The following is a 25,258-nucleotide window of genomic DNA, read 5'->3' on the forward strand; positions in this document are numbered from 1 at the left end:
TTTTCATTACTAATAAAGGAAAATGTAGCAAACTTAATGTGAAAGTACCCAAACCCTAAAGTCCTGGATAAATTTCCCAGTGGTCTACAAACTTCGCAGTGTGTAATAGGAATAATACATTGTCATGTCTCTTTTTTCCACAGTGAACTTGAAGATGACTTACTTGGAGAAGATCTGCTCTCTGGCAAAAAGGTAAGAAATACAGATCTTCCTGAAATTAAATGATAGTTATTTAATTGCATTTAAAATATAGGAATACATCTTATGCATGGGATGTGTTACTGGAAAGTTGGGTATAGATTTTTATTGTGTGAATCGAATTACTCTTTAAATGCACAAAGAGTCGAGTGTTTAATTTGTTAATAAGTTCTTTGATAACTTAGAATTCAAGCCCTAAACCTGTTGAAGCAAGTTCTTTAGCTCCTGCTACGCCAAGGCACTCTAGCAGGAACTGAATCTCTGAAGGCGGCAGCAAAGCTGCCACTTGCCCAAAGGAAGCGGCAGCTCCTTCCTTAACATTCAGTGGTTAGTATTTGCATACTGGAGCCGGGATTTACTTTTTGGGAATATTCAGAGATAAGCATAAAAATAAACATACTCAAATATGATACATATTCAGATAAATAAGAATAAAAGTCTAAAACCTGATGTAGGTTTTTCTAAACTCTTGATCAAGTAAAAACTTGGAAGCAGTTATCGTTGATGTGTATATCTATTTATATATCGTGTGTGTATATGTATATACGTAACTCTACATATATATATACTTTTTTTTTTTTTTTTTTGGCTGCGTTGGGTCTTTGTTGCTGTGCGTGGGCTTTCTCTAATTGTGGCGAGCGGGGGCTGCTCTTCGTTGTGGTGCGCGGGCTTCTCGTGGTGGCTTCTCTTGTTGTGGAGCACGGGCCCTAGGTGCGCGGGCTTCAGTAGTCGTGGTGCACGGGCTTAGTTGCTCTACAGCATGTGGGATCTTCCCGGACCAGGGCTCAAACCCGTGTCCCCTGCATTGTCAGGCGGATTCTTAAGCACCACACCACCAGGGAAGTCCCCTGCCAATATATTTTGAACCATATGAAACATTAAAAATAAAAAGCCAAAGGTTAACGTGAAATACTGAATTTTTATTTTACTTATTAACAGTTTAAAGACACTTGTTAGTCTCACTGAATATCAAGATAGCTTTTCATGCTTAGTTTTTTGAAGTCTTCAGATTGTGATGGCTCCTTACTGTCAGCAGTTATATTCAAGCTCATTATACTCTTAGGTGATTGGGTCACATCAGTTGTCTGATTTATCAGATGTGATTAGATTTTCCTTTTCCTTTTATAATTTAGTTGATGAAGGTCCAGTACTAGAAGTACCAGCTTTGACATTTTCCTGTAACTTTCTATGTTGCATTAACATCTTCTCTAATACATGAATTTACTGTAGCCGCTCTGTTTTCTGTTTCTTACTGCACCATAGGCCTGCGGGTGTCTTGGCTTTGGCCTCCCCCAACCTTTTCTCCTTTAAAAAGTAGCTCTGTCATCACCTGTAACTCTAAGTAAAGATTAGTTCCCGTTACCTGTAAACCCATTTGATCATAGTGACTGAAAGTGAAAAACCAGGGAGAGTGCCCCTCAGCCCGCCCATGTTGAGCTTGTGCTCTGGCCTCAGGATGCTGCATGTGTGGTGTGATTTGGGGGGCCAGGGCCAGTCCTTCCTGTGTCATGGTCATAGAGGGGAGGGGAGGACTGTGTTCTTTCTGACTCAGTGAATTAGTTTGCACATCCTTGAACTGCACTCACTGTACTTGGGACTCCACTACCCTAACGTAGACACATTTTTTTCCTTTGTAATTATTTAAAATGCTTTAGTGAGGAATACCAATTACATGTTAAAATGTTTAAATGTAGTAAAGTATTTGGACATGAAGTTGGAGTTCTACCCTTGGGCAAGGCTGATGTATCATAGTTTGCCCTGGGTTTCTATCAGGGAGCCCACCTGGCCCTAATGATTTCACAGGCATTCTTGGCCACTTTCTCTTACTCTTTTTTGCCCTGCTTTCCTGCAGACCACGCTGACCAGAGTCCTCCATAGCTATTCCACTCTTGCCTGAGGAACCACTTCACTCCAGTTCATCTTTAAGTAGAAACTCAAGTCTTTTTTTCTTCCTCTTTCTTCCCTCGTGTGCGTGTTGTCAGGGAGTAGTAACGCACACACACCACAGAAATCATTTTAATAGGGTAGGGAAGTGTGAGGTGCCCCGGGATCTAAGAGACTGGCACGCACGCATGCAGCCTAACAAAGCCTGGAACTGTAAAACTTTGACCAGTTGGCAAATTCACTAGGCTGCTTCTGCTTACTGATCTGATAAGTAGACACGCCTGTCAAGAACAGGAGAGAGGGTCTAAGTTGTGTTTATTTTCATGTGTTCATCCGTACTGGACAAACCAGAGTTTTCTTTTAGTCCCTTACCATTTCAATTGGGCACTCTAGTTATCTAAAATCTGCTTATTTCTAAAATTCCACTATTTTTTCTTTTGTTGTGCTAAATTTAGTCAAATATTAAGGATACCATTTTTTTGTGATAAGAAAAAATTACTTGTTTATAGGATACTGCCAAAGGACTCGTTCCTTTTTTTCTTTCATTAAGAATTATAGTAAATATGATCATTATGTTTGCTGCTTCTATACTTATTTGACTGTGCATCTAAAAATTAGTCTGGGGCTTCCCTAGTGGCACAGTGGTTAGGAATTCGCCTGTCAATACAGGGGACACGGGTTCGAGCCCTGGTCCGGGAAGATCCCACATGCCGCGGAGCAACTAAGCCCGCGCGCCACAACTACTGAAGCCCACACGCCCTAGAGCCCATGCTCCACAACAAGAGAAGCCACTGCGGTGGGAAGCCCGCGCACTGCAACTAAGAATAGCCCCTGCTTGCTGCAGCTAGAGAAACCTGCACACAGCAATAAAGATCCAACACAGCCATAAATAAATAAATAAATGAAAAATAAATAAATAAAAATTAGTCTGGGGTAGTTAGCCACTACGCCATATGTAGAATCTCGACTGTCAAATGGTTATATCAAACTGAGAAAACTTTCTGAATGGCATATGTTTTAATAACAAGATTAGAAGCAATCCAGTCAACGTAATTTTGCACTTTTGTAACAAGTCTTTTTTGTGGAAGTGACATGCATTAATTAGATTTCTTACTTTAATTAGAATCAATCAGATTTGTCAGATGAGGAGCTAAATGATGATCTTCTACAGAGTGATAATGAAGACGAAGAAAATTTCAGGTACTCAATATTAGCTCATTAAAAATGTTCTTTATGTAACTAAATTTCTAGTAACTAATTTATAATTATAGTGGGATATAAATGATAATGTACTGTATCTTTAACATATGATTATGTTGTAAACAGGATATTAATATAACTCTTTGATGTGGAAGCCATATATATTTTCCTATAAATAGATCAACTGTTTAAAGTCAGTGTTGGTCTTGCATTTAATGACCTCTGAGAGCTCTGTTGAGTGCTGGTTATAAAAGTTCAGTACAGGTATACGCACTGCTCTTTTAAAGAATTCCTTTATTTGGACGGTGGGCAGTGGCCTCCGACTCTTAATACGGTTGGTCACAGTTTGATGTTCCTGCTTTTGTTTTCATTTTAGACAGTTTTTATTTATACATATCTAGTAACTGAATTGCCATTTTGAAAATTCCTTTGGACTGTACTTCGACTCTAGTTGACTATCTGAATATAGTTGTTTTAGTCTGTTTGGGCTGCCATAACAAAGTATCATAAAATGGGTAGCTTACAAAGAACAGAAATTCATTTCTCACAGTTCTGGGAGCCGGGAAGTCCTAGGTCAAGGTGCTGGCCTGGTTGGCTTCTAATGAGGACCCCCAGCCTTCTCACTGTGTACTCACATGGTTGGAAGGTGTGAGGGAGCTCTCTCGGGTCCCTTTTACAAGGGCACTGATCACAATCATGAGGTTCCACCCTCATGACCTAGACATCTCCCAAAGGCTTCACCTCCAGACACCATCACATTGGGTGTTAGGATTCAACACATGAATTTGTGGGGGGGGGCACAAGTATTCAGTGCATGACAATAAAGAATATCTTTATGTTGCTGACATAGTAACGCAATTAGAAGAGGAAGAGGCATTTAGTATACTCTGTTAGGGGGAATAATTTTTTCAGTTTTATGAGGAAACATTTATTGTGAAAATATAGAGACACTTCTTGCTTATAAACGTAGTTAACAAATATATTCCATTCATTGTTGAGCTATAGATTTGTAATAGTTTTTCTAACATAATGGGTAACAAGTTTTAAATTAATTTATTCTGTGAGTTATTTGTTTCCCAATTCCATTCTGTGACATCATTATTATATATTGATCTTTTGAGTTAGTTAAGTAACCCTTGGAATAAGCCTTTGGAATTTTTTTAGCCATATGTCTTCAAGTGTATGTGGCATGTTCAATTTTTTGTTAGGATTGGATACTTAATAAGTCTAAACTTGGATTTAGGTACAAAACCTTGCGTTTTAAGTGTTATTATGCATTTTTAATTGTTTGGCATTTATCTGTTGTGATTTAACAGGTGGAATATGATTTCTTTTTTTGCAGTTTTAAAACTGCCTTCGTTTATTTTACTCAGAAATTAACTGTTTTTAAAAAAATTTGTGGCTAGTATAAACTTTAGTTGAATATTGAAATGTATTTTCATGCAGATTTTTAATATTTTGATTTTTTAAATAGGAGTTTATAGTTTGCGTCATAGATTTAAAAAAGAAAACAAGTTCTTAAAATTCCATCTATGATTTTCTGTTTATATAGTAATACTCCTAGTTTTACCGGGACGTTTTAGAAAATAGATACCACCCGTTTCATTCTAGAAGTTAGAATGAAACGTAGTCTGTTTGCTTTCAGTCCTGGACTTTTGCCAGGTAGACCTGTTTCTCATGGTTGGTCTGATTCTCCCTGTCAAATAAGCTGCAGCTGAGGATAGAGGGGGCGCCTTATGCAGTAGGAGTCTGGTGCTGGCCCTGTGTACGTGTAACGCACTGAGCTCTGCGGTGTGCAGGAGGGGTTTGTAGTGCTGGCTTAGTAGGGAGCACATTGAGTTTTGCTCATTGTTGTTGTCAGTGTGCCTTGATCAGTCACTGGAGTAACTTTTCACCGGTCTTTCTAACAGTTAACTTATGCAATGATTTAGTTTTGAGCTTCACTCCAGTTGCCTGCCTTTCTTTGTATTTTTGTCCCCTCTAGTTCTCAGGGTGTCACAATTAGTCTGAATACCACATCTGGCATGGTCACATCATTTGAACTGTCTGACAACACTAATGACCAGTCTGGAGAACAGGAATCCGAGTATGAACAAGGAGAAGATGAACTCGTTTATCACAAGTCTGATGGATCTGAACTGTATGCTCCCGAGTACCAGGAGGAAGGACAGTATGAAGGCCACGGGGCTGAGCTGACAGAAGACCACATCCAGTACGCGGGGGAGCCGGAGGAGGAGCCGCTGTACAGTGATGAGGTGTTAGACATTGAGATCAACGAGCCTTTAGATGAGTTCACAGTGAGTCTTTCTCCTTTGTATGGCCGAAGAGAGCATGGCTGCCTGGGTACAGGTTTCTAGACTGATTTGAAATCTGTTTCCCTCCCCTGGGAGGGCGGGGAATTAGACCTTATTATCACTGTCTGCCAGTTTCTTTATCTGCGCTATGACAAAGTTTGTGTTGACAGCTTGTTTGGCCAGAGGTAATGCTCCTTTGTCATCCTGGAAGGCTGCACAGAATCATGACCTTGAGGAAGAAAACAGCTTTGTGTGGTGGAGATACACTGTCAATTGTTAGAAGTACTTAATGCAGGGCTTTTATCCAGGCTTTAGACAAGATCTGATAAAGTCCTTCTAAGGTGAAAAGATTATTGACCTGCTAAAGACATCTTTAAGGTGCTAATATTCCAGAGTGATTGATGTCCTGTTCATTCATCCTTTTTTGTAACTGCGAACTGTCTAAACATGAATAAAGAGATTGGAGATTAGTTTAGGAAATGTCACACACAATTTGTTACCTGTAATCAGGAAGCAAAGATTTCGCTGATTTTTATTTCAGAAAGGTGGTTTTGGTTGGTAGCTTTTTTTTTTTTAGGTTGAACTGTCAAGAAAGAAAAAGGTATTAATGAAAGATTGCTCATCTGTCTTCATGATTTATCATTAAAAAAGATTTGTTTTTGAAATAAGCACTTAACGAAATTTATGTTGGAAGGGCATGACCTCCATAGGTGCAGTAGAATCTTAGGGTTTTCAGGGTGCTGGCCTCCCCCAAGGTGCAGTGTGAGTGGGGCTGCTGGAATGGGGTGGAGGCCTGCAGCGTTAGGGCTAGAGTTCTGCCTTTATCTCTTAATGTTTCCATTCAGAGTAGGTAATTTTTCATTTGAGAAAAATGTGTGTGTGTGTGTAGTTTTGAAAGACACTAATTGTTTACATGGAGCCTTAGAATATTTAGTTCCAAACACAGTTGCGTTTATATATCGCAGTGTTATTTTTAAGATTTATTCTTTTTGAATGCTTTCTCTTTAGTAGATATAGTAATGAAAAAATGTTTCTGGGTTTGGTAAACAGAATCCTGTAAAAGACATCATGGGTCCTTGTTTTTTCAATAACTCTGTAATGGTTTCTTTTGGTAATAAATCCTTCAGTAGTGTGGACAGGTGCTCTCTGGTTTACTGGTGTGTCCATATACTATGTTAAAGTGAGACACTGTAATTTAAAATGATTCTTAAAAATTAAGCCAAGATCTTTTAAAAACGTGCCCCGTTATTCCCTGGTTAGAGCTTTTTAGTATTTCTACTGCTCATCCCTAAAATAAAATGGTCAGTCAGTTACATCCCTTGTAAATTCAAAAGCTCAACAGATCTTTACCAGTGTCCAAGCAGTGGGGACGTAAGTATTGCTGAAATATGAAGCATGAAGCGTGGCCCCTGCCTTCTGTGAACTTAGACTTTAGTGGAACAAATCACAGTGTGGAAAGTGCTTGATAGCACTTATACGTGGTCATGTAAGAGGTATCTCTCACTTTGGTCTTCTTGCAGAGTTTGTTGTAAAGAGAATTTTTAGTGAGGACTTTCCCTCTCTTATTTTCCAAACTTGAGGTTACATTTAGGCCCCTTGTTTTATAAAATCCAGTCTAACTATCCAGCATCTTGTGCCTAAGATTCAGGTATTGAAAAGAAAAAAATGCAAATTCAGTATACTCACAGTACTTCTCTGCATTAAAATAAATTTTTTCAGAATTAAAAAAAAATCTTAAATAAATTTACTTAACTGAACGTGTCCAAATGTTTTCACAGAGAGTTGTAAAGTTTAAAGGTACAAGGCGAAGTTAAATGTCTTTCTGTGAGCAATATCAGCTCACCTCAGTATATCCAGCTTTATAGCCACACTCATTCTTTCCTTTCTTCCTGGTTTCTTTAAGATTATTGGTTTTTTTTATAGATATCACAGTGGTAGAATCTGGCACTGCCTCTTCTTTGCATGGGAAGAGAAAAATGGACTTTAAGCTGTGAAATACTTTTCTCTGGCCCTGCAGTGCAGGCCTCTTACTGTCTTCTTAGGCTGTCACTGGTGCACAGATTAATGAATTATTCATTATTAGAGTAACGAACATATGAGTAGATTGTAGTCCTGTGTGTCCCAGTGGTATTTTAGTTTATTAAATGGTTTATTTAACTGTGGTTCATGTCCTAGTTAGGACTTGTTAACTCATACTCTAAAGCTAGAATTAACTCTGTACTCATCACGAGTATATTCTCTCTATTTGAGCTCACATGTAACGTCACAGGGAGGAATTATGTGTATAACTTGGAGTGGAATCATAAAATCGCAGAATTTTACAATTGGAAGGGACAATCTTACATATGAAGAAACTGTATTTTCCCATAAAAAGTTGGTAGTAAATTGTGGTGTTCTTTCCTTTCATACTCAAAAAATTTTTGGGGGGATTTTGCTGTCCTAATCTTGAGAGTGCATTGGGATTTGATGTAAAAACTTGTATTCTTGTATTAGGAAGAGATGTATATTATTTATTATTCAACAGAATATTAGAACACTGTCAGATAATTTATACTTTTGAGCACAACCAGATTTACTTAGTGCCTTTAAAGTTAACATAGATTGAGATTTCATAAAACATTGTTCTGTAAAAACAATTTTAGATTGGTAATTTATGTAATGCATAGCAGATTTTTGCTTCCCAGTGAGAGTTCAGTGGTGTAGACTATTCTCCATTGTATGTTGGCTGAAAATTTTGATTAGCATCGTATGGCCTTATTTGAAATCTGACAGTTCTGCTCTCAGTGAATCATGGGTAGTGATAGGTGCTCTTTTAGGTAGGATGGTCACAGTTTCTTTGGGGAAGTAAAATGCAGTGTGTTTGGACAGTCTTGAGAGACAGTTGGGGACTAAGGTGGTCTGTCACCTTGGGTACAGCTGCTGTTCTTTGTAGAGAGACTATTGGATTCTGTGCAGTGGGGCTGTGCAGGTCCCGCAGCTGGTCCGCTCTTCCTTCCTGCCTGTTGTTCACTTGAGCTGGTGGCCGGGGCACTGGGGAGTTCAGCTCCCTTGGAGGGGATCAGATCTTGTTACTTGTAGTGACACCTGTAGGAGCCCTTCTTGCCTTGCAGTTGTTGTTTCTAGCCAGCTTGCCTGCTTCCTTCCCTATGCCCTCAAGAGATGCCTGCCTGCTGCCATGCCCTTACATTTCATGCAAACCTGGAATCATCCTTCTAATTCAAGGGAGCGGCTCATGGAGAAACTAATTCTAACATGTAATTTTAATACATCTCCTGAGTTGAATTGAATTGCCCATACTTTTGTTGTCTATTGTTGCTATAAAAACGGTTCGAATTGGGCATGATTCCAGCCCCCATACTGCTGCTGAGCTGCTCTTTGCAAGCACATACACACTTTCTTTTTAAGATTATATTTCCTTAGTGTTGGATTTGAAGAAGAGCTACTTGTCAGGGCCCTTGGAGGTTGAAGCAGGGTCCGTGTCACTCCCTGTAGCGACTGGCTTGGCATGCTGCTCTCTTGCTCTCATGAACACTCAGGGCAGGCCCCATTCTGGTTTTGTGCTTAGTGCTTTTCTGCTCAGTCTGATAATTGCCACAGTAAAATTTACTAACATAACTAAGCATGAGTCATGAAGATGAAAAGTGCTTAAAAACCCCAAAGCTATATGAGAAAAACTTACTTTCTCTTTAATGGCTGTTAGGATGAAGAATACTTGCAGGCTTGTGGGCAACAAGGGATGAAAGAGCAGGAAGACTGTGTTGCTGAAGAGGAATTAGATGAGATTACTGATTCCCAGGTTGCTCCTGAAACTGAAGAGGTATTTGTTCATCTTTTAAAAAGAGTCCAAAAGTTTGCTGGAGTTTCTTTCTTCTTCCAGATTTAAATGAGCATCTTTTTAATATTAGCGAAAAGTTGATACATCTCTTCTTTGAAGTATGAGTGTAGTTTTTTAAAAAAAAGAACAAAAACAAAACCCTGAGCTTTCTAGAATCTTTGGACAGTGAGTTCTGGTTAGCTTTGGCTTCCAGATAGCTGTTTGCCCTTTGAGTGTTAAGAATGTTTTAAATGTTTTATGGGAGTGTGGGTAGAAATGTTTTGAAATGCGCAGTATATGTTAGTGCTTTGAAAGGAGTGCTGTAATTATTTCAAATTAGTTAACGTTAGTTAATTTTGACCATTATTCAAAAAATACTGCAGAGTTCCCTGGATTTAGGTGCTCTGTTAGGTATTGAAGAAACAAGGATGATTGAGAAGCTTGGTTCTTGTGCTCAAGGTACTTGCAGCCTCATAAAAGGGAGAGAAGATGTGGGCAAATTCCAGTGATGTAAACATAGGAGTAAACCTCCCAGAAGAGAGGCTCAGGTACATGCTTTAGCAGCTCACACAGGGGGCCTCTCTGGTCGGGTGTGTGTCTTGAGGATGGATTGGGGAACCAGGGTGGGATGTGTTGAGGCTTTATGGAAGAGGTAGCCTGTGAAGTAGGTTTGGAAAAATAGATGTCATTGGACGAATAGAGGTGTGCTCTGAGACAGATGCTTATAGATTCTGTTTTCCAACCTTAGCACTTGTCCCATGGGTCAAGCATGTGAGCCGCAGAATCATTCTATAGTCTTAGAACTTGTGGGTTAAATATTTTTTTTCCTTAATAATGTTTTTTTCTCAGTTATTTTCCTTAATACTTTTTTCCCTCTTTTTCCCAAGAGATCATGAAAAGTGGTATTTCACTGGCTTAGGTCATTCCTTTAGGTCTTACACCAGTGCTTTAGAAACTCAGTATACAAAACATTTACCCTTATCTTTTCCCTAATATAATGCTACGGCAGAGTATATGAACAGGTACAGACACTTTCTGGGACACATCCTTACTTTTCCCCCACGAGCTAAATTTGACTTCTCTTTTTGTGCTTTCTCTCTGTCTCTCTTGCTATTTGAAATAATTTGAAACTTAGAGAAAAGGTAGAATAGTAGAACGCTCCCTTTTCCCAGATTCTTCAATTGTAGGCAAATATATTCAGCCCAAGGAACCAAGACAAAGCTAAAGAAGATGTTAAGTAAGAATGGTTCTCCTACCGGTGACTGCTCTGTCCTGAGGGATGAGCCACCGAACCGAGGCTCAGGGACCAGGTTCATGCGGGTCGTGTTGAGCACCACGTTCTGCCCCATGCAAAGCCAGGACGAGCCTAGGTTAGGTCAGGCCTGTGAAAGGGTGTTTTGGCAAAAGATCTCTGAGAGAGAAATCTAAGAAGCTGTTAAGGCGTGGCGGGGACAAATGGAAATGGCTGTGGAGGTCATTCTGGGGGTGAGTAGTTGAAAGGGAAACCTGGGAATCCAGCACCCATTAATTAGTTCATGTCCTCTTCATTAGCTTGTAGTATTTTGTAGTTGGAAAATTAATTCCATTGTGTTTTTTTTCCCCCCCAGTAATTTATTCTTTCAGCATTTTAGGTAATACTTCTCCTTACTCTGATAATGTATTGTGTTTGTAGCATATTTTAGAGTGAGAAAAGGTTTTGTAGATTTTAAGCTTTAAATGATCTCTGGAGATATAAACTATTTTATTGTAAAGCAGTTAAAGAATAAGAATGCTAGTAGGTGTTATGCTATTGCTTGGGTGCCTTCTGGAACTGATAAGTTATGACTTGTAGATCTAGATGTTTCCGACTTTGGTTCCTGAACTGTATTCATTAAAATATTGAAGCAAAAGTGAATTATTATTTTAAAAAATGGTAATCTTACCTTCCATTTTCAGTGTCTTCTGAACAGAGAGATTGAGAGAGAGAGTTATCTTTGGAGGAACATGAATGATCAGACCCAGCCCTCAAGTAAATGAACTCAGAACATGTATGAGTTAATATAACAATATCTCAGACATACTTAGGAAGGCTTAATCATTGGGGGAAAAGTTAGATCCCTTCCTTGTACCTTATGCCAATATTGATCTCAGATTAATTCACACCAAACTTTACATGTATTAGAAGAAAATGTTTTAATAATGGTGTGTTAGCCTTAGGCTTACCTGCAAAACAGAAAACTCACCAAATAGTACAAGTTTATTTCTCACTGATGTCAAAAAATTCCAGAAGGCATTTCAGATCTGGTATTGGCCTCACAAGGTAATCAGGTACCCAGGCTTCTTCCAGATTTCCATGGTACAACTCCAGGGCTGCTGGTCTTACCATGGTCCACATCCAAGCAGTGGATTGCAGCAAGACTGAATGAGACCATGCCCACCCTTTGAAGACATGTCCCAGAGTTCTCAAACAACACTGTGTAAACATCTCATGAGTTATGTCTTAGTTACGTGGCTGTACCTCACAGCAAAGGAGACTGGTGAATATAGTGTTTTATTAGGTGACAGCATGTTCAGTTAAAGCTGGGAGTTTCATGATTAAGGATGTGATAGAGAATGAGTAAAAATGAGTACCAAGTTGTCTTGGTTTCACTACTCTCTACTACTCTTGGTATTAGGCCTTTTTAAGCTGTAAAGGAAAAGAATGATTTGATCATACAGAAATACCCCAAAACACTATAAACAAGTTTAGACAATATGAGGAAATATTTACACATGAGCCTAAGAATTAATATATGTAGTAAAGTTAATATGTTCGTTATGGAAGAGTTAATACACTCAGTATGTTCTGTATATACAGATGAGCACTCCTGTAGAAAGAAGGGCAAATAATGTGCGAAAGTAATCCAAAAATAACATAAGCAAATGATCACTAAGTATATAAAATATATTCAATAAAATAAAAATTATAACAGTTGAGAATTCTAACCTGTCTTAATATTGGCAAAAGTCAAAATTATTGGTCAAGTATTTTTTATTCTGTTGGGGGGATTATTTTGGAAATACTGACTGCCAGAAGAATTTTCCACAATTCTGTCATGTGTCTGCATGTTCGGGGGAGCAAAGCACCTCCTTTGTTCCCGACAGTCTTTTCAAGGACGTTTTTGTAGCAGCATCTAGGAAAGACGTATCCTTCTCTGGAGCAGGGGGCAGCCATGCCTTCTCATTATAACAGTTCCCTAAACTCAGTGCCCCTCCTGTAATGCAGCTACCTTTGCACAGGGTCACCTGGCCCTCTTCGTCAGATGGCCCAATGGGAATTGGGGCTTAGGGAGCTGGACGCAAATGCTACTGCTGTTGTTAAGAGTAATAAATTGTCCTAGTCTGTGGCTGAGAGTCTCGTGCAGGCTACCTTACTGACTTGCAAGAAGAGTAAAACTGCAGACCCTGCACTGTTTGTGACAGTATCAAACGCCTGAAGGTCCTTTGGCTCAATAACTCCACTGATGACGTTCTCCGAGAGTCCCTCTAAGATGTGTTCAAGGATACATGCACTGGGTATTTGTTTGCAGCGTTGAAAATAAGTGGAACCAATGTAAATAGATTTTTCTAAAAGGTTGAATAAATGATGGTCATGGGACTGCAGGTTGCCAAAGGATGCCCTTGCTCTATTGGACATGGAAAGAGGCTCGTGATGCGTTAAGTGAAAAGAGCAAGCAAACAGATTTCCTCCCCTTAGGTTCCTCCATAGCTTTGCATGTCTAAATGTGTGTGTGTGACTCTCAAACACGTGTCTGGATGGATGAAGACAGAAATGGTGATAGTGATCACCTCTGGATGGTGGGATTATTTTATACTTTGTGTGTCAAATATTTAAAAATGTTTTTGCCACAAATAAAATAACTTTTGTGAACAGGGAAATACAGAGTGGTTAAAATTTGACCCTTGGTGATTTGGAGGGGAAAGAAGTAGAATGCATTTGTTTAACTCCTGTGATTTCTAGTTGCTGCTAACTCTCACTTGAAACATCTTAATGCTTGTTTTCTATGTGACTCTTTTTATAGAGAAGAAAGTAAACTCTCATCCAGATACATAGTTTATACCATCTGTTAAGAGGTGTATTATCTGCTTTTTCTTTTAAGCTGTATGTTCCATAATTTAATTTTATATATTGTATTTTAAAATATTTTTTAAAAGTCACTCATACATTTTCCTTATTCTCTGTCCTTGATTGTTGGTTTGTTTATTACCTTGTTAATGTTGCTTGTTTTTGTACTGACTGAAAATTCTTTGTATTGCTCTTTGCTCTCAGGACTTAATAGTCCTTCTCGGAGGCAGGTGTTGTGCTGGTCTTTTCTCCTGGCAACAGATGTTTTGGGCTTGTTTTCTTCCTCATAGTGGAATCGCTGAATGTTGGTCAAAGAGATCATTATTGAGAACTTGTATGCATGGTACTGTTGTGGGTGCTGGTAGGTATTATTTCAGTACCTTTTGGTAGGCTTTGCTTTTGGAGGGCTGTCCTCCCATCTTTTTTAGAAGTATAAATAAATTATATAGTCCTCAGGGAAGAGCAGCAGTTTTATTTTGCTGCATACACCTGTGTTTTGGTGTCTTCCTAGTTTTTTGACCCATTTTCTTAAATTAACTGTCTGCAGCGTGTTGGTGAACCAAACCTTTGCACTCCACCTTGCGTTGCAGCGTTCATGGCTCTGGGTTGCTTAAGACGGAGGTGGAAGGCATATTGCAGTTTTTCAGATGACTTCTTTCTAGGAGTTATGTTTAAGTACACATTAGAATCTGAATTATGGAATAAAAAGTAATTTCAGTTGAACAGTCTATTTTCAGTGGCTTCTTTTATTTAACTAATGTTCTTGCTTGGTTAATGCAAAGGAATCACTGTACTCGAAACAAATTAGAAAGACTTAATTATGAAGACTAACTCTCAAGCCTTTCTAATTATACAGCCACTTCAGTGTCAGTGATGCTTTCGTCTTCAAACATGGTTAAAAAGGTTTTGGCTTGTATAGAGGAACAAGTGAGAAGTTTAAAAATATCTTTGCACTAGTTAAATTCGAAATACTTTTAAAATTGTGATAACATTTACATTTAGTGATAGGCACAGATCTGAGGTATACGTTCAGTGTTTTTTTTTTTTTTTTTTGCGGTATGCGGGCCTCTCACTGTTGTGGCCTCCCCCGTTGCGGAGCACAGGCTCCGGACGCGCAGGCTCCGGACGCGCAGGCTCAGCGGCCATGGCTCACGGGCCCAGCCGCTCCGCGGCATATGGGATCCCCCCAGACCGGGGCACGAACCCGTATCCCCTGCAACGGCAGGCGGACTCTCAACCACTTGCGCCACCAGGGAGGCCCACGTTCAGTGTTTTGAAACATGTATACATCCAAGTTACTACCCTTTTGTTGGTGAGAAACAGTTCATCACCCCAGAAAATTCCCCCTTGTTTCTTTCTAGTCTGTCCTGACTCCTCTCAGAGGCAAGCCGTGTTCTTAGTTCTGCTGACTTAAATTAGTCTTTCCTACTCTAGAACTTCATGTAAATGTAATCATACATTTATGTAATCAGTATGTGATGATATAATGCTGTGTGTCTAGCTTCTTTTGCTCATCGTAACGTTTTTGAGTTTCATCCAAGTGGTCGTGTATGTCAGTAGTCAACAGTTCATTCCATTTTATGGATATACCTTATTTGTTTTCTCCTGATAATAGATACTTGGGTTGTTTCCAGTTTTGTTTTTGTTATTATGAATAACTCAAAGCTTATTTTACACAGTGTTTTGTGAATGTAATTTTTCATTTCCCTTGGCATTAACTAGGAGTGGAATTACTGAGACAGGGTAGCAGTGCGTTTAATGCTATAAGAAACAGCCGAATGGTTTTCCAAAGTGTTTGTACCGTTTATACTCCCACCAGTCATGTATGAGAGTCTCAGTTCTCCCATTTGTTTGTCTAGTTTTTGTACCATTATTTGTTGTAAAGCCTTTCCCATTGAGTTGCCTTAGTGCTTATGTTGAGAATCAGTTGACCACTTAAGTTTAGGTCTCTTTCTGGAATTTCATTTTTGTTCTGTTGCCAATACTACACTATCTTGATTACTGTGGCCTGAAATCAGGAAGTGTAATTCACCAGTTTTGTTCCCTTTTCAAGATTGTTTTGGCTATTCTAAATCCTTTGAATTTTGCATATAAATTCTGTAATTCACTTGTCAATATCTATTAAAAATCCAGTTGGGATTTTTATGAAAATTACATTGTATCTTTAGATCATATTGGGGGAAAACTAACATCGTAATAACCATGTTGCCTGTTGATAAACAGTTTAATTCTTCCTACTTGTTTTTTTATTTCTTTCTTTTGCTGTGATCTCCAGCACTATGTAGAATAGAAACATTGAGGGCACTAGTTTTTGCCTTGTTCTTCATAGTAGGTGTAAAATATTCAATATTTCATCAAGTAAAAGCTACTTGGAGGTTTTTCAGTCAAATTGCAAGTTCTTTTCTATGTCTAGTTTGTTGAGATTTTTTTTTTAATCAGAAATGAGTGTTGAATTTTGTCAATGCTTTTTCTGCATCTGTTGAGATAATCTTGTGACTTTTATCCCCCGTTTTATTAATGTGAATTAAATTGGCTTTAAAAACTATTAACTATATTCCCGAATTAATTTCCATTTTGCAGGTTCTTCCATTAATGTCCTCTTTCTATTCTGGGATCCAGTCCAGGGCACCACATTGTTGTCTTGTCTCCTCTGGTCTGTAATAGTTTGTTGGTCTTTCCTTGAGTTTCACGACCTTGACAGTCTAAAGAAGTACTGGCCAGGTGTCCTGTGGAATGTCTCCCAACCTGGGCTCGTCTGATGTTTTTCTCATAATTCTACTGGGGTTATGGGTTTTTGGAAAGAATACCATGGAGGTTAGGTGTCCTCATTCCATCATACCACTGGGTACAGGACCTCCCTGGCAATGTCACCCTTGATTATGTGGTGAGGTGGCCTTTGCCAGTTAAAGATAGTAATTCTGTAAAGTTACTATCTTTCACTTTCTCTGCTCTCTTCTTTGGAAGCAAGTAACTAAGTCTAGTCTGCACCCAAGGCGAGGGAGAGGTCCACCCCTGGAGGAGGGGAGAGTATGTACATATATTTGGAATTCTTCTCGAAGTAAGATTTGTTAAATTGACTTTTGAATGTTAAATCAGCCTTATGCTTCCGGCTAAACCTCACTTGGTCGTGACGAATTTTCCTTTTATTTTTTGCTGGATTCCATGTGCTTTTATTTTCTTAAGGAATTTTGTGTCTGTATTCACGAAGGAGGTTGGTCTGTAATTTTCTTCTCTTGTAATTTTTGCACAATTTAATTGCTCAGTCTTTCCAGCTTATAAATTTTAACTGTTGGTAGAATTAGATACTTTTTGTATTTCATGATATAGTAAAGAAGTATCCTCTATCAAATATTTTGTAAGCACTAAAAACTTTTGGGAAGTTTTTTAAAGCAGTGTTCTCTGTAGTTGTTTTCTATTGGGTTGGCCAAAAAGTTCCTTCAGTTTTTAAAGTAAAAATAAAAGACATTTTTCATGTTCATCAAGAACTTTATTGAACAACACATTCACCCTTTTGTTCCACTGCCTTCTGCCAAGAACTGCAAATAACTGTTCCAGGTGCCCTTTACAGTCTTCCAGGGAATTGAAATGTTTTCCACTAAGAGAAATTTGTAAATGGAAATCTGAAGATGGAATGTCTGGTGATTATGACAGATGAATTAGAACTTCCCAGCCAAGCTGTAACAGTTTTTGCCTGGTCATCAAAGAAACATGCGGTCTTGTGTTACCCTGATGGAAGATTATGTGTTTTCTGTTGACTAATTCCGGACGCTTTTCGTCGAGTGCTGCTTTCAGTTGGTCTAATTGGGAGCAGTACTTGTTGGAATTAATTGTTTGGTTTTCCGGAAGGAACTCATAATGGAGGACTCCCTTCTAATCCCACCATATACACAACGTCATCTTCTTTGGATGAAGACTGGCCTTTGGCGTGGTTGGTGGTTGTTCATTTCGCTTGCCCCGCGATTTCTTCCATTTCACATTATTGTACAGTATCCACTATTCATCGCCCGTTACAATTCGTTTTAAAACGGAACGTTTTCATTGCAGTTAAGTAGAGAATTGCATGCGGAAATAGGTCAGGAAGGTTTTTTTGCTTAACTTATGTGAAACCCAAACATCAAAGTGATGAATGTAACCAAGCTGGTGCAAATGATTTTCAGCACTCGTTTGGATATTTTGAGTATGTCGGCTGTCTCCCACTTGGTATAACATTGATTGTTCTCAATTAATGTCTTGATTTTTTTTTTTTTTTTTTTTTTTGCGGTACACGGGCCTCTCACTGTTGTGGCCTCTCCTGTTGCGGAGCACAGGCTCCGGACACGCAGGCCCAGCGGCCATGGCCCACGGGCCCAGCCGCTCCGCGGCACATGGGATCCTCCCGGACCAGGGCACGAACCTGCGTCCCCCGCATCGGCAGGCGGACTCCCAACCACTGCACCACCAGGGAAGCCCAGTGTCTTGATTTGATCGCTGTCACCTTCATCTGGGCTACCCGACCCTGGAGCATGGTCAACGGAGAAATCTCCAGCACGAAACTTTGCAAACCATTTTTGACACATTCCATCAGCCACAGCACCTTCTCCGTACACTGCACAACTGCACAAATCATTTTTTGCATTTCAGTTGCGTTTTTACCTTTCTCGAAATAATAAAGCATAATATGCCAAAATGTTGCTTTTTGTCTTCCATCTTCAATATTAAAATGGCTACACAAAAATTCAACAATTTTGCTACTTTTTTTTTTTTAATGCATGCTGATATGACAGCTGTCACGATACAGTCTAACAAAATAGTTTTGAATGAAGTTAGAGACAACTACGTGCTCCTGGAGCCACCTTACAGGAAAAACCAAATGAACTTTTTGGCCAACCCAGTATATATGATAAGACTTCAGTGGAATTGTCTGTTTTTAAAGAACTTTCATGATGGTTTTCATATGCACCCTCCGTTAAGCATTACAACTACATGTTTCAGGTTTTCAAGATAATTAAATAGCTAAAGATCAAACCTCCAGATATTTCTGGCAGTGTCCATAATGAAATCAGAGATTTACATACGTATTTAAATTCTTACAAAATATAATCTTAGGCTAATTTAATTTTTATATTGTTATCCAGCACCACCCTTGAGTGGAATTTTAGTTGTGAATGGAATATTGTGAATATGTATGAATATTCCATTCATAAGTATTTCTCTGCAGAGAAAGTCAACATTTTGGCAGGTAGGTTAGTTAGTTAATTCTGTAAGCACATAGCCAAAGGAGATGCCCAGTATTTAAAATAAGAGGTAGTGACCAGTGGCTGAAGGAGCGAGTCTAGCTTAGTGAATGTTGCCAGGTGGCCTGTACTTGAGGCAACTGAGACCAGGCAGTGTTTCAGTTTTAGCTCAGGGCTTGTATAATCCTTGATGTAGTTCAAAGCTGAACTGGACCCTGCGACTTGGACCAGAAGTTTGCATTCTAGGACATTCCATCTCTCAAAAAGCTACCTTGTGCCATCCTTTTTGTAGTCAGGCCCTCCCTCCATTCCTAATCACTGGTAACCAGTGCAGTTTTGTTTCTTGGAGAGTGTCATACATGTGGAATTGTCGCAGAGTATCACCTTTTGAGTGATAAACCTTTTGACTTCTCTCAATTAGCATGATGCCTTTGTGATTGCATCCCAGTTGTTGTATCAGTAGTTCATTCCTTTTTATGGCCGAAAGAGCATTCCCTGCTTTGGATGCACCATAGTTCGTATATCCATTCACTATTGTTTCTGTTTTCGGTGATCCAAAAGAGAACTGTAAACATTTTCCTGTAAGTTTTTACGTGAACATAAATTTTCATTTCTCTTGGGTAAATATCTAGCAGTGGGGTTGCCGGGTCAAGACTAGAATTGTTTGTTGGTTTGTTTCTGGTAGCCTATAGTATTTGTTTCAAAGAAACAATTTTCAACTTGTCTGTGTTGTATTTAGATTTCTTAGATGGAGATTTGTATGTAGAATAAACTATTAGCTTCAGTACTCTCATGTTTCATGTTAAACTTGCTTGGAAAGTGTTTGAACTGTAATTGCTTTTAATGGTTGAATTAGAAATGACTATTGTAATAGAATCTTTGCTTTACTGGTAGTGATTTCTTTTCCTCCTCTGTGGCCTTGCTACTTAAAGTGTGTTCTGTGGACCTGCACCTTGGCTTCACTTGGAGCTTCTTGGAAATACAGAATGTCAGACCCCACCCTGGACCTGCGGAATCAGAATCTGCATCTTAGCAGGATTCCCGGTGATCGGTATAAACCTTAAATTTGAGAAGCACTGCTCTGGAGCATTAATGGTGGTGGAGAAGAGTATTTTGTAAATGAGTTGACGTTTGCTCAGTTTGAGTGTAGTGCAGCACAAACGTAGCTAGGTCCATCTCGCACGTCACTCATTCTTGGTTCCAGATATTCAGTGAAGTAATGGTATTAAACCAACAAAATGCCAACATTTTGGTACTTTAAAATTCTATAGTGGAGGGGCTTCCCTGGTGGTGCAGTGGTTAAGAATCTGCCTGCCATTGCAGGGGACACGGGTTCGAGCCCTGGTCCGGGAAGATCCCACGTGCCGTGGAGCAACTAAGCCCATGTGCCACAACTACTGAGCCCGTGTGCCGCAACTACTGAGGCCCGTGCGCCTAGAGCCCGTGCTCGGCAACAAGAGAAGCCACCGCAGTGAGAAGCCCACGCACCGCAACAAAGAGAGTAGCCCCCACTTGCTGCAACGAGAGAAAGCCTGCGCACGGCAACGAAGACCCAGCGCAGCCAAAAATAAATAAATAAATTAATTTAAAAAAATTCTATAGTGGACTTCCCCTGGTGGTGCAGTGGTTAAGAATCCGCCTGCCCATGCAGGGGACACAGGTTCGATCCGTGGTCCGGGAAGATCCCACGTGCCGCAGAGCAAATAAGTCCGTGCGCCACAACTGTGTTCTAGAGCCCCCAAGCCACAACTACTGAAGCCCCCGCGCCTAGAGCCCATGCTCCGCAACAAGAGAGGACACCGCTATGAGAAGCCTGCGCACCGCAACGAAGAGTAGCCCCTGCCCGCTGCAGCTAGAGAAAGCCCACGCGCAGCAACAAAGACCCAACACAGCCAAAAATAAATAAGTAAAATAAATTTTAAAAAAAGAAATGGACTAAAATTAAAAAAAAAATTCTATAGTATGCTGAGTATCAGAATACTGAAACGTGGCTTTGCAATCATTAGGCTAAAAGTTACAGTTTACATTCATTATTTTATTTTCAGGCATTTGATTCTCTACTTTAGGGTTTATAGCGATGAGTGTGTGCATTTTTTACACGGAAAATATTGGGGAAAGAATCCAAAATGATTGTATCTTTTTTTATTTTTCTTGCACACTTTCTAATGAAGTAGTTCATATTTGTTTCTGTTAAGAGTAAAGGACATGTAAGAATTATGAATGATGAGACTAAAGGAGTAGTTTCTGGGTCTTTTTTTTTTTTTTTTTCTTTCAAGTTTACCAAAAGTCTAAGTGAACCTAACGGTCAGTAGGTACCTACCTTATTACGTAACAGTAGGTCACTAACATGTAACATGAGGTGAAAGTGATTAGTGTCAAAAGGAACATGAGTTATACAGAAAGAATTGTTGATGAAGAAATTACTTTTAGTTTGGGACCGGATTAGGCAGAATTTTTGTAGGAATCCTGATGTAATGAAATAAAAGATAAAAACTGGTTTTAGTGTGATGTGAATGAAGAAAAAAATAGTTTTATGGTTAATAATCTGAGCTAGAGGTGGTAATGAGCAAACACTAGGCAGTGGAACGAAGTAGAAAGGGGTGAGAAATGTTACAGGAAAGATTATGGAGGCTGAAAAAAACCAGATCAACCCAACAGCAGATTTGGAGCGCTTGCCTGGCATTGAAAGTCAAAGTAGATGGGGCCAGGAATTACAGGAAAAGTGGAGCCTGTTTAACGGGGAGGAGTGTGCTGTCATCTAATGTGAGTTACGGGGTGGGTTATATGCTAAGAAGCTCATGGAACACTAGTGTTAATTTAATTAATATATTGAACTTTGTTTAGCTCTGAATTAGAGTCCAGGCCAGCAGGGATTTTTGGAATTCATGTTTGTTCTCTTAGAAGTATAAGTAATAACAATGTGTAAGACTTTGTTTATTAACCAGGAGTAGGAATTTGAATTTTTTCTAACATTGTTAATTTTTAATGTTTGAGATTTTGTCTCCTGGGATCAGTTTAATGTTTCACATGGCTTTACAAATAGGACATTTTGCAGTATTTTTACATCTTAAATATAAAGAGCTTTTATGTGTGCATACACATATGTGTATACATAACCATTATTCAATATTTAATTCAAAAGAATATGAACTCACTTTCCCTCTTGTTTTTTGTATGTCTGCAATGTAGGGAGGCATGGAAACTTTGGAGCTGCAGAAGGACATGAAAGAGGAGTCAGATGAAGAAGAGGATGATGATGAGGAATCTGGACGATTACGTTTCAAAACTGAAAGGAAAGAAGGAACAATTATTAGGCTCTCAGATGTAACTAGAGAGAGAAGGAACATTCCAGAAACTTTGGGTAACTTTTTTTTGCCTGTCTCCCATCCTTCACTCCCATTTCAACTTCCTCCATAGTACTGTTATGATTAATGAAACAGATAAAAAAAAGTTGCCTTTATAGAGTATTATGCATGGCATTCAGAAGGTGGATGGTCTGTGTGAGGGGTGAGAGCTGAGTTACGGTGCTGTAAAGGTCAGTCTATATAAATGACTTGTCTTCTGGATTAAAACATGTTTGAATAAAATATCTGATTGTTTTTTTTAATAGTTTTTCTTTTGGAGTCTGTGGCTTAGACCTGCTCTCATGCATACTGTGTGGTTCCTGGCTGGCTCTGGGAAGGTGATGTGGGGTGGTACAGGGTCATTTTACCCTTCCCGAGACTGTCCAGGTTGCCAGGGCTAATTCTGGGCCAGACTGTTTTGATTTGGTACCTTTTAGTGTTATTATAACCATCTCTTGTTGTTGTTGTTCTGTATGCCCTTCCTCTCAGTGTTTAATGAGACAAGATGACTTGTTTGTAGCACAGTCAGTTGAACATTATTCCTGTTACAGACCTACTGCAGGCTGTTGCTAATCAGCAGAGCCTTTTCCAGTATTGACCCCCCGCCCCCCCCCGTCTATGGTTTTGTCTAGTGCCCATTGCAAAGAATAAAGCAGTGGTTCTCACATTTGAGCAGCAGAATCACCCAGAAGACTTGTTAAAACACATATTTCTGGATGCACTCTCAGCTGTTCTGATTCAGTAGGTTTAGGGTGGGGCCCAAGAAAGTTGCGTTTCTGGTGAGTTCCCAGGTAATGCTGTTCCTGCTGCTCTGGAACCCATACTTTGAGAACCACTGGGATGTTGTCCCGTATTCCAGGGAGGAGGGTAGGAGGGTGGAAGGATGGAAGGACAGAGGGTTGTTGTACTTGTTCTTTGGTCTTGGTCAAAGTAAAAGTCAAGAAACTACCCATTAGTTAACTACCTTTATTACTTCATAAAACTGTTATTTGTAACCGTTTCCAGTTGAAACCCTGAGTGTGTGTCTTTAAGTGGCAGATAGGAGTTCTCTGTCAGGGCACTAAGCTCACAAGATGCCAGAGTTAACAGTAGTGAGCCAGTTTTACCATGTTCCTGTACTAAGTGAGGTTTGTGGAAAGGTTGGCCTAGAGACTTAGTGTTCTCCATTTCTTCTCCCTCCAGTTTCCTCCTTCTACCTTTTGGCCCAGGATTTCCCTGGACTGTTCTTAAGTTATGGTATAAAGTTGTCGGTTAGTCTGAACCAGTACACCATAGGTTTCTAAGAAAGCAGAGCTGAGAAGTTGGGCTTGGGTAAAAGGAGATGAATCAAAGGTCTTAAAACGGGGATGAAATGACCAAAAGTATCCGTCAGCAGGAGTAATTGGTAACATTACAGAACAAGCTTATTGGAATAGATAGACATCTCAATCTTGGGCTGGGATAAGATGAACAAAGGAGAGATGGCACCCCTGGCTGAACACCAGAGGGCAATGGGCAGCGGCTTATTAGGGAAGGAGGGTGCCATGTGGGGCGGGTGGTGGGGAATCATCCCTTTTCTGCTTCTGTGTAGCTGGGCTGCGGCTTTGTTACATAAATTGGGGAACATATGTGTCAAATCTTAATAACTGGGATAGCTACACGTTCTAAGGATGTGAAATCACTTCACAGACAGCGTCAGGAATGGTGGCCTTCCCTCTCTGCAGCCAGCTCCTTATGGGCCCTGGTGCATTTCATGGATCTCCCTCCCCGCATCCTCAGTGCCCTTGCTTCTCCCATCCCCCCTGGTCCTCAGCTACCGTCTTCTCATCTCTTTGCACTTTACCTTGACCCAAGCACTGATGTGTTCTGAAATGTCCAGCTTGCCTGTGTTCATAATTTGTACTTGTTTCATTCCTGCATCTCTTTCTTTTCAGGATCTTTGCCTCATTTCATTCTTTTCAGGGTCATTTGTACTTCCTTTACTGAAAAGAATTTGTGTCGAATCTTTTTTTTTTTTTTTTTCCTTTTTTTCTTTTTAAGGCATTTCTCAGTTGCTATAGTCACGTCATCCTGAGACAGGAGGGTGGAAGGGGGATAGTGATGGGCAGGTTGGCCCTTTACATACGGGCAGAGAGGGCCTGGGGTTCTTAGAGGCAGAGTGTCTGAAGCATAAACAGCTTGACCATTTACCATTTTTTTAAACATTAAGAAAAAAGGCTTTAAATGTATTTGTGCAGAATGTGATTCTTTGGCTAGATAATAGGGCAAGTAAAAATGATACTTAAACGTATCTTTCTCTGTTCCTTATTTGTAAGCCCTAACTTAAGAAAGCTTAGTGTTTGAAAACATGAGTTTTCTAGTAACTGAAAAGTTAGGATTATTCCCAGTACAAAAACGATTTTTCTGTTCATTTTAGAGATTGGTTTCCTAAAGCAGTGAGCTCCCTTATTTCCTTAAGACCCCCCCCCCCAACTAAAGGTTAATTTTATATAGAAGAAGAATATTCAGTGAGAAAGAGAAGCTACTACAGTATTTGGTATACTAGAAATTCACATAAATTTGTACTCATCGCTTTGTATATTCCTGGTGATAGAAATATCAGTTTCAGGTTCTGTATACAGATGCTTGCACTTATTTGATTGTATAAAGCTGCTTACCTACTCTTTGTAATGGGATTAAAATACCTTGCTACCAGAGTATATATGTCGTCTCATATGATATGTGTTTTTTGACAAATGATGTCTTTTAACATTCTGAATACAAATAAAAACAATTATTTTGTGATATCATTGATTAATGTTAAGAACACTCCACTCTAAAAAGAATGAAATGATGGTCTGGCATCCCCCATTTCTGACCCTTCCATCTGCATGTGGACTAGTGAGTTCTTTTCAAAATCTGGAAGGGCATTTGGTCACTTTTAGTCTTCTTTACATTCAAATATGTGATGTCATCCTTAAATATGAAGAACACTAATTGATATTTATGACAGTCTTGACCATTGGAGAGCCTAATTCACAGTTGTTGATCTGTATTTTGAATTACACATTGGATTAGATATGGAATTTTGGGCTTTTACCTGAGTTATGATCTTAAGTAGTGAGCTTTTATCCTCAACCAGGATTCTGGGAATTAAGTACCTTAGAGAAAATGTGACCGTTTCTCAGTTTTCCCAAGGATGGTACAAAACTACGTACTTAGGAAATACATTCATTCATTACATAAAAAGGACCCCATTGGGTAAAAGG

General features: G+C 39.4%; 1 protein-coding gene across 6 annotated transcripts in view; it reads left to right on the top strand.

Moving 5' to 3' along the window:
* RBM33 (RNA binding motif protein 33) overlaps nucleotides 1-25,258 on the top strand; it is a 117,309-nt gene that overhangs the window by 21,064 nt on the left and 70,987 nt on the right. For 4 of the 6 annotated variants that reach the window (XM_060107955.1, XM_060107956.1, XM_060107960.1 and 1 more), the window contains exons 3-7: nucleotides 144-192; nucleotides 3,206-3,282; nucleotides 5,267-5,579; nucleotides 9,277-9,393; nucleotides 21,877-22,048. In XM_060107955.1, the coding sequence (XP_059963938.1) occupies nucleotides 144-192; nucleotides 3,206-3,282; nucleotides 5,267-5,579; nucleotides 9,277-9,393; nucleotides 21,877-22,048 (728 nt within the window). The remainder of the gene's footprint in view (nucleotides 1-143; nucleotides 193-3,205; nucleotides 3,283-5,266; nucleotides 5,580-9,276; nucleotides 9,394-21,876; nucleotides 22,049-25,258) is intronic. The other 2 variants (XM_060107959.1, XM_060107961.1) reach the window with 1 other exon arrangement.

This window comes from Mesoplodon densirostris, chromosome 9, assembly GCF_025265405.1.
Source record: "Mesoplodon densirostris isolate mMesDen1 chromosome 9, mMesDen1 primary haplotype, whole genome shotgun sequence".
NCBI lineage: Eukaryota > Metazoa > Chordata > Mammalia > Artiodactyla > Ziphiidae > Mesoplodon > Mesoplodon densirostris.